The sequence below is a fragment of the Centruroides sculpturatus genome, unplaced genomic scaffold (genome assembly GCF_000671375.1).
Source record: "Centruroides sculpturatus isolate CEXI.00-Female unplaced genomic scaffold, Cexi_2.0 scaffold72, whole genome shotgun sequence".
Taxonomy (NCBI): domain Eukaryota; kingdom Metazoa; phylum Arthropoda; class Arachnida; order Scorpiones; family Buthidae; genus Centruroides; species Centruroides sculpturatus.
Window position 1 is genome coordinate 1,008,441 of NW_019384336.1, and position 9,341 is coordinate 1,017,781.

General features: G+C 32.2%; 1 protein-coding gene across 1 annotated transcript in view; it reads left to right on the forward strand.

Moving 5' to 3' along the window:
* The first annotated feature begins 1,409 nt into the window (after window positions 1–1,409).
* LOC111632332 (ancient ubiquitous protein 1 homolog) overlaps window positions 1,410–9,341 on the forward strand; it is a 13,565-nt gene continuing 5,633 nt past the window's right edge. Inside the window, exons 1-4 of the mRNA XM_023376741.1 lie at window positions 1,410–1,515; window positions 3,202–3,339; window positions 8,551–8,701; window positions 8,780–8,891. Of these exons, the coding sequence (XP_023232509.1) occupies window positions 1,469–1,515; window positions 3,202–3,339; window positions 8,551–8,701; window positions 8,780–8,891 (448 nt within the window). The 5' untranslated portion in view covers window positions 1,410–1,468. The remainder of the gene's footprint in view (window positions 1,516–3,201; window positions 3,340–8,550; window positions 8,702–8,779; window positions 8,892–9,341) is intronic.

Genomic DNA, 9,341 nt, shown 5'->3' on the forward strand with positions numbered 1-9,341 from the left:
TTTGTGACGAAGGTCCTAATTTCTCTGAAATTCTTGTTCTTTTGCAGTAAAGTCGCATAGTTTCATTTGTCGCTTTTTTCTTTCCTTAAGCAAATGTCGGTAGAAGAAGATCGCATCCAAATCGTTTTGCTTTTGCACTCCTTTCATAATCTAGATCATTAGCTACAATTTGATCAACGATTTTGGTTATCGTTATCGAACTTTTACTAAGGAAATCTGTAGAGAAATTTTTTGGGTTCTTCGTTTTCAGAATCTCTATTTTCCAGTTCCACATGAATTCCATGTTCTGCCAGTTCTCGAAGTCGTCGTTGGTGAGGTTCTCACCAGAAACCTTCTGTAACTCTTCAATATCCTGCTCGTCTATATCTCCTAGTCCTGCTATATCGATTAGGTCGAGTTTGGTCAACCTAACGATACAACGATAGACTCTTCTCGTCGAGAATTCTTGGATACCATCAGCCATAACTTCTTCCACACTTCGTTCGTGCATTATTAGTTAATTCTTGCTAAGCAAAGTCGATATTTCCTATGCCATCCTATTCTATTATATCCAAATAGCATAAGATGCTATTTGGAAAAAATATGTTATATTTTTTTCCAAAATTGCATCAAACAAACATAGATTTAAAGAAAGTACATCTTTTTGCCATCTTTTGCTGATTGGTTTGTGTTCGCAAATAATCGTATTATATACGAATCAATGAAATGCCGCGATAATTTAAATCAGGGTAAATTTTGAGTTTTTTTTTTAGGCTTCGAGCAGACCGCGCTATATCGAATCAGCGTTAAGCGGGGTCTTACTGTATATATATATATATTTACACATTAGCAATTATCTATCGGCGATAAATATTTCGCCAACATCGTCATTTCATAATTTTCGGTTCGGCGTCGAATCATCGCCGTAAATAGAGCGCGAGAAAAGGTTGGCTACAAAATTTACAGAGAAAAACTGCAAATGACGTTACGAGAATTGTTATCTACGATATTTTATAATAGATGATGTCGACGATTAATTACCACAAACGAAAAATGATTTCATTTTATATTTATAATTACGGCCGAGAGAAAATTAAATACGACCAACTTTTCCATTATCGTTCTTAAAATATACGACGCCCAATACAAATTTTTCCGTAAGTAAAAATATTCGTATAGAAATAAATTAAAATCTTGTTTTATTAATGAATTTGTAACATTGACACATATATTTTTTTTTCCTTTTTTGTTTCGGTTGACCTAAAAATTCGCTTTCGGTCACGGTCGCGTGTAGAAATCTCCGGCGAAAGTTTATACTTTCGATAGCGCCGAACGAACTATGACAATGTTAGACGGAAATTATTGTGGATCCCGTGCAAAATAAGGCGTAATTTTTTTTTTTTTTTTTTGTTAATCGTCGGTCTAAATAGATTCCGACGTTCGTTGGCAGAGGGCGTTTCGATTGGTGTCGCAACACACGTCGGGAAAGATGAGTTCGGCGGGAGTTAGCTTGGATCAGTTGTTTCATCTGCACAGGTAAATACAAAACAGCTACTTTGTTTTTGCTCTTTAATTGTACGGAAGTAATATACGTCGTCGTTAATCGGGTTTAGACCGCGTCGAATATCATTTACGCTTAACGCCGTTTTCTTCCGCGGTTTCTGTGCCGGCGAAGGGGTAGAAGTTACTTTTAGGCAATTTACTCGTATACGAATGCGTAGACAGATTATCTAAAAGTAAATTCTCCGTTTAATAATTGTTGGAAGTATTTTACGCCTAAATGTCGCGAATGTCGACCATCCGAATAAAACAGTAAATAATTTCGTTAATTTGCCGTGGTGTTAAGTGTAATATGCGACGTGTTAGTAATTTATTTAATTTTGTGTTGTTACCAGTCACGCTATTTACCGTCGAGAATAAATATTAATTTTGCTCTTTCCGCATAATGTCACTATTTACGGATGTAAAGGAACGTTTTGTTAAGATAAATGGTTCTTGATGATAGAAGACTGCACGTTGCCGAGCCATATTAAATTTCTTGCATCTATTATAAAAATTACCGGGTGAGTAAAAATGTATTAGACCGCCCGTCCGATCTGACGCTACTCGTTCCACAAAGACAGTGGTTTGAGTTTTCTGCCAGAGTACATTCTGAACAAATCGTTTTTAAATCTTATGGTGTGCAGTCAAATAAAATTAATCTTTATGCATAAAGTAAAAATTCCTTTTTGTGCATAAAGCGTACGTAAAAGAAGTTTTACGAAAGAGGAATGGCGCCTCATTTCCACCAGCATAAAACGGATTTCTAAAGCATAAAGCATTAGAAAATTCCCTTGGAGATGATGGTTTCAGTCGCAGCTGATCTACGTTTTCTGCTGTCTTGGCCAGAGGAGGCGGGTTCAGTAATGAGAGAGCTCTGGGTGTCGGTTCATTCTGCCCGTGCCTCCAGGCATGGGCAGAACAAGGTTGCCTCCTTGTTCCACAACCATGTTACAGAACGAGAAGATCTGTAACCACATTGCCGAACAAAGAGGTTGCCTCCTCTTTGCATTTTGGTTTGAATCCACTGCCGATTTTTTGAGTTGAGTTTTTTGGTCTGTTTGTTTGTTATAGTTAGAGCTCTATTGAAAGAGGAAGGTGGCACGTGTCTCACCGACCGATTCGAAAAAACCCGGTTGAGTGGAGAGTAAAAATCTTGTGATGGCTAAGAAGGGTATGCGTGTAAAGGTTACAAGTGGACTCCTAAGCCAAAACAAGAACCTACCCTACCCTTGATGGAACACATTCTCCTCATGTATCCTGAGGACAGGAAGGAAAGCGGCAATGCAGTCCACAATCGGGTAAAGAAAAACGTCAACCCTGCTGAGTTAAGGGTAGGGGTGAAAAAGTCCACCAGGTTAGGGGGAACGGAATCTTAGTCAAGGTCGCGTCCCAAAGAGATTCCGGGTACTCTGAAAAGGAGTTGACGGAAAGGAAGGCATTGAAAGAGGCAGTCTTCTGTCAACTGTCAAGAAGTGCCGTCCTAGCGTAATCGTTTACGATGTCTTCTTGGACATTGATAAAGATAAACTTGTGGAGATTGTCTTTGCCCAAAATGACTTGGGCATGAAGCCCGAGTTTCCTCTTAAAAAGAAAGGGGCCTCCTCGATTGGGTCTGTGAGATGACGTCTAAATGAATTAAATAAATGTTACAATTAAACCTATTCTTTTATGTTTTTGCAGGTTTCAGAAAACAATAGATTATTTTCCTCTATTTTTCTACTTTCCTTTTGGTATTTCGTTGGCTGTGGTGAGATTTTTTATTGGATGTCACGCATTCTTGGCGGCATGCATTTTACCAAAGTCGTCAGCATTTAGAAGGTAATTTAACTTTCGATATACTTGCTAGATAAATCAACATAATTTGAATCTTTAAAATTATGAAATTGTGTTTTATATATATAAAAATGTCTCTAAATTTGATAGTTACGTTAAAACCAAACAGTTGCCGGATTAAAGTGGGTTATATTACTGATACCAGTGCCAAATTACTCTGTATTTAATTATTAGTAGTGGTAATATAACCTGATTTAATCCTGCTGTTGTTTGGCTTTAATTAAGTTTATATATAAATATAAAATTAAAAAATTAGAATACATCTTTATTTTGAATTTGAAAATATTACAAGTCTACATGCTTATTTTACTTTAAACTGAAGTTAAGTTAATTGAATATGTATTTTCATTATTTGATTATATTATACAGATTTTAAAGAAATAACATTTTTTTAAGAATGAATAAAGTAGATGGAGACAAATATATGGCCAAACCTCAATGTAGTGTTGCTATTTGTTTGCCTCCAAAATTAGCACTGAATTGAATGACCTCAAATGAAACGATACTAATGACTTTGACTTTATCTATGAGTGGGTTAACATAATAAGCTGTTTAGGGTTCCCACTACCGACATGCTATAAATTTTTTCTGTAAATTCAACTTTGTTTCAAAAAAGTTTGTAATTATTAGTAAATAGCTACATAAATTTACTATTCAATATTTATTTACAAATTGAAGTATTCTGTTGTCTATATCTAAATATATAAAATTGCTTGTCCTGACTGACTGACTGAATGACTCACTCATTCACTCACTGATTCATCATTGCTCAGAGTAGACCACTTAACCTAAAGACGTGAAATTTGGTAGACAGATTAGGGTACATCATGGAAATGCTCACTAAGAAAGGATTTTCCGAAATCCCCCGCGGGGGGAGAGGGGGAGGACTTAACTGGAACAACGGTTTCTACTGTACTATTTTAGATGCGATTTTTTTGTTATTATCTGCATTATAGTAGGGTATGCCATGGCAATGCACACTAAGAAGGGATTTTTCGAAATTCCCCCGCAGGGGAGAGGGAGAGGATTTAGTCTTCATCAAGTACTTAGGTGTATTAAATTAATAACATTTCAGACATTGTTATAAATATTTTTATATATTTTGATTTTAAAAATGTTCAAACCGTTTTAAATTCGAATTTGTTATTGCATATTGATTCGATTATAGAACGATTGTAAACGTTCCAGAAAATTGCTCAAATTAAAATAGTTCATTTGATTCTCGGCAATTCTCATCATTCTCGGTAGGTGTTATATAACAATTACTATGGTTGTTGAAATACTGAATATAAATGAGGTTTGCTTGCAAAATCCGTGCGGGCAAAGCCGCGAGTAACAGCTAGTTTTATATACAAATCAAAACTAGTTATTTGCTTAGATGTATGTAAACTTACAAATTTAATCTGTAAAGTTTGTTGTTTCCTTACATTTTTTTTAAGTGTACAGTTATGGAAACTGGATATTTTTTTTATTGTTTATAAAAAAAATATGGCTACACAGAAAAATGGAGTATCTTAATTTATTTTATTAAAATATTTTTACATTATTAATTTTAATAGTGTAAAAATATATTATTATTTTTATGAAATTAACAGAGAAATTAATATGCATTATTACTAATTTTTAATTTATATTAAGTAGTGTATTAGTTGGAATACATATATTCAGGGCTCCGTTTTGGCTGGAATGAGCTGATATGCCATACTAGCAGATAGCACAAAAATGTATCCATAGTTGCTTGGTAAAGATAATAAATTATGTTCAATCACCAAAATATGAATGGGCAGTAATTTTTTTTAGAAAAAGAGCACTGTATATGTTCTATCCTTATTTTTCAATTAGAATTAGTCTTGAAAATGAATTAATATACAGTTACTTTTTCTATTCAGCCTTGAAAATGATGATACTTTTATTGAGCACAGTTTTTATAAACTATGCATTTACTATAGAAAACAGAAAAATTAGATAATACTGAAGAAGGCTGACAAACAACAAAAACTCCAGCATAAAAAGGCATAAAGTTAATGAAAAACAATTGTTTTTGATCACTTTAAGCAATTATTTTCACGTTACAGAAACAGTTCAAAAACAAGAACATAAATTCAAACAAAAATTTTTAAATGTAGAAACTGCATCTAATTGGATATAGAAGATAAATTTATGCCTTTTATACTGGAGTTTTTTTTTTTTTTAGTTTCTATATGCATTTACATCAGTTCCTCACTTAATCTTGTTTTGTTATAATTTTGTCAAGGAAAGATAAAAGTACATTTGTAACCATTTACAACTATTATTTAATACTAGATAATCACACTATTAGACTGTGTCAAAATCTTTTTTTTTTTATAACACAAGTTCTTTTGATGATACAAAATCATTGTCGTTAGGCTAGAGAACATTTCCCGTTCGGAACAGAATGCAGTATAACATTCTTGGCATTTAAAATTCATAAGTTCAGCAATTTTATATGGTCAAAAGTACATCCATTTAAAAAAAAAAAAAAAAAACAGATTTTAACACTGAAGTGTTAAACATCTTCACTGAAGTGTTTAATGTTGTGAATTCTGAAGTGTTTAACACTGAAGTGTCACAGATTTTAACACTAAAGTGTCATTCAGAAGAAACAGATTTTACAGTCATTCTAGTACAGTCATTCAGTTCTTCTGAATGACTGTACTAGATAGATACAACATTGTCATTCAGAAGAAACAGATTTTAACACTGAAGTGTTAAAATCTGTTTCTTCACGTATGCACTTATGCACGTATGCACTTTACAGACTACTGCTGTTTGAAAGGTTTTCTTCCATAAAATTAATCGATTCCTAGACTAATTCGACTCAACATTTCCAAAATATGTATATTATTTTGGGAATAATCCGTATAAACTATGCTATAAACAAAAAATTGTAGGATTACTTACCGAGTATGCACAGTTCGACGTCGGCATTGCTTAAGCTTGTTTTCATCGCGGAGCAGCGCACCAAATGGCGGCCACGATTTCTGATAAGTTATTTTTCTGCGAAAACTTTGTTGAAATTTGGAGACATCATTAATATAAATAATTTTTATGGCCATTGAATAAGAAATGTTTCTTTCACAGGAAATGTATAAAATTAGTGCTGTATTAGACTTATGGTACCTAATTTACATACTGTACAGACGATAGTAAACTCAACTTACTCGCCTAAACTCTCTGTAGCGTGGCGCTGGATGGCGGAAAGTAGTTCGGCTGCCCGATGAAGTTTTACCGAATTATAGGAGTTTTTTTACCATGTTTGTACGGATACCGTCGCAATTTTTTCGCCATCATATAGGAATCCGAACTATATGAACCCGTGTTATAGGGGGGTCGACTGTATTACATAATATTTGGCACAGAGAGTATCATACTATTTGTCTACAATTATTGTTGTTGAATTTTCTTTACAAACAGTAAAATTAGTTCTACAAGGTGGGAAATAAATGCTGGAGATTGTAAATGCAATCCAATTAGAATAATATTAATCAAATTATATTTTGTTTATGTGGTTATTGTGGTAAAATTGGTTTTGTTATATGTGATTTCTCTTAATGCCTATACCAAGAACCTATTGACGATCTTAAATGACGACTTACTGTAGTAACAATTTACAATCAACAATTTAAATTTGACGTGTTTAGTAAAAAAAATTCTGAATTGAAATAAATTTTTTAAAATTTATCTATTTAAGAATAAACAACTCTTGAATTCAAATTAGTAAACTGTCTTTACTAGTTTACTAATTTGAATTCAAGAGTTGTTTATTACTAGTTTACTAATAAACTAGTAAAGACAGTTTAAAATTTCATAATTAAAATAGAAAGAGTTGTCTTTGACAAATATAATATTTACCACATTAGAGAATTATACTTTAAATGTTTTAATAGAATTTTTTTTAATGTGTTATAGCTCTTCATTAATTTTAGATTTAATTTATATAATACAGTAATACCCTGAACTTACGTGATAGGTGGGACCGAGGATAACCACGTAACTCAAATTTGCGTAAGTTCGGGTATAATTTCACAATTTGTGTAAAATCCAAGTCGGATTATGTAAGCTAATAAATGTTCTCGTTAATCTTATCTTGTCTTTTGATTCGTTCACGGTTACAAGAAATCACCACATAGAGTCTCTCAAGGCTCCGTAGATATAACAAACATAGAAATAAATAACACAAAATAAATTGTAGCTATGTGTCAATTCTGTGCGACACATCTGAACATGTAAGCTGAACAATAGTGTGGGGGGAGTGAGTAATCAAGAGTTGTATGGTGCTCAAACAAAAGACGAATTTGAAAATCGCATAAGTCAGGGTAACGTAAGTTGAGGTATTACTGTACATAAATGAATTATGAATTTATGTAACTGAAAATATTTTCAGTTTATACCCTGGTTTATATATGCATATGTAGTCATTGTTAGACTGAGCAATTAATATAAAAAAGAACAAAAATTTAAATAATTAAATGAAAAGAATGATGAAATATTAAAACAAATTTTAAAATATTGATATATTACACATACAAGCATAATACATACATATACCAACATTATATAAATTAATGCTATAATTTTTCATTTGGTATTATAGCTATAAGTGTGCACAAAATTGCATTCAATGTTGATAGATGAGTTTATTAGTATTTTTAAGATTTAATCTATAACTCTGATAAAATTTTAACTGAAGCTTCCTTTATTCTATTGAATAAAATACATTATAATGTTTTGATATTGGAAATATAAATGATTTCCGAGTTCTAATTACACAGTAGATGTGATCAGATTTAAAATTTAAAATTATGTAGGTTTTTAAAATTATCTGAAATATAATTTAAAATTCAGAATATGGTTTTATATTATGTTTTGTTTAAAAGTATTTTAAGGAGAAAGAGTTTTTAATAAAAAGCTTATTTTTATTTACATAACAGTTTAATTAAAAATAACAACTATCAGATTACATCATTTTTGAATGCTAATCACTTTTTCCTAAAATTAATAGCTCATTATTACATTTAATATGATAAATATGAATAGTTCTTATATTAGAATATATAAGTTATTTATTAAAATAATCATAATCAAAGTTAATTGCTAAAGCACATTTCTAGTATCTAGTTTTTATCTTATCTATTTTAAAGATATTTGAATTTAAAAATAAAGTTTTTCTTCCAGGTTCGTTCTAAGATCAATCAGTTTCGTTCTGGGAATTGTTGTTAGACAAGAGAATTGTCATTATAGAGCAAAACAAGTTAAAGTTATTATTTCAAATCATATCACAACTCTTGATCATTTAGCAGTAGACTTAGTTTTATCTTCTATCCTGGTAATTTTTTATATTAAATATTAATAAAAAATATAGTCTGCTCTACTATATATTAATTTTTTTCCTTATTCAAATTAGCCAAGTGTTTGGGATTTGCCTAATCTGTTGAATTGGTTATTAGGATTCAAAGATCTTGGAGTAAAAAAAGGTAGAGATGTTCTACTTCAGAATGTCAAGAAACATACAAAAGGTATTGTACAATTAAGTAATTTTTGCTACTATGCATATGTAGCTAGAACTATTTCTAAGACTAACAGCACAAAACCTTTCTCACTAATTTCTAGCCTTATTAACTGGAGTACAAACGTTTTCGGCCTTCTTAATAGGCCTTCCTCGGGTACACTGTGGAGCGTCGGTTAGAAGAAGTTTAAATGCTGCCAATGTTTACCCAGGTGTCGTCTTACCCGTGACGTCTTCGTCGATGATAGGTATACGATACCGAGGGAGAAAAACTACATACTTTTGGTAAAGAAGGGAGGTGTGCAGATAGGATACTTGCTAAAGTTGGGGAAAAAGATTTTAGAGTAAGCGCGCTACGTACAGGAGATGCACAATCACCACAGGGGGTTAGTGGGGAGTGACGTCATAGTTGAGGCCGTAAATATTCAACGCTACCGTAAGAAGAGGCGTGCGAACGACC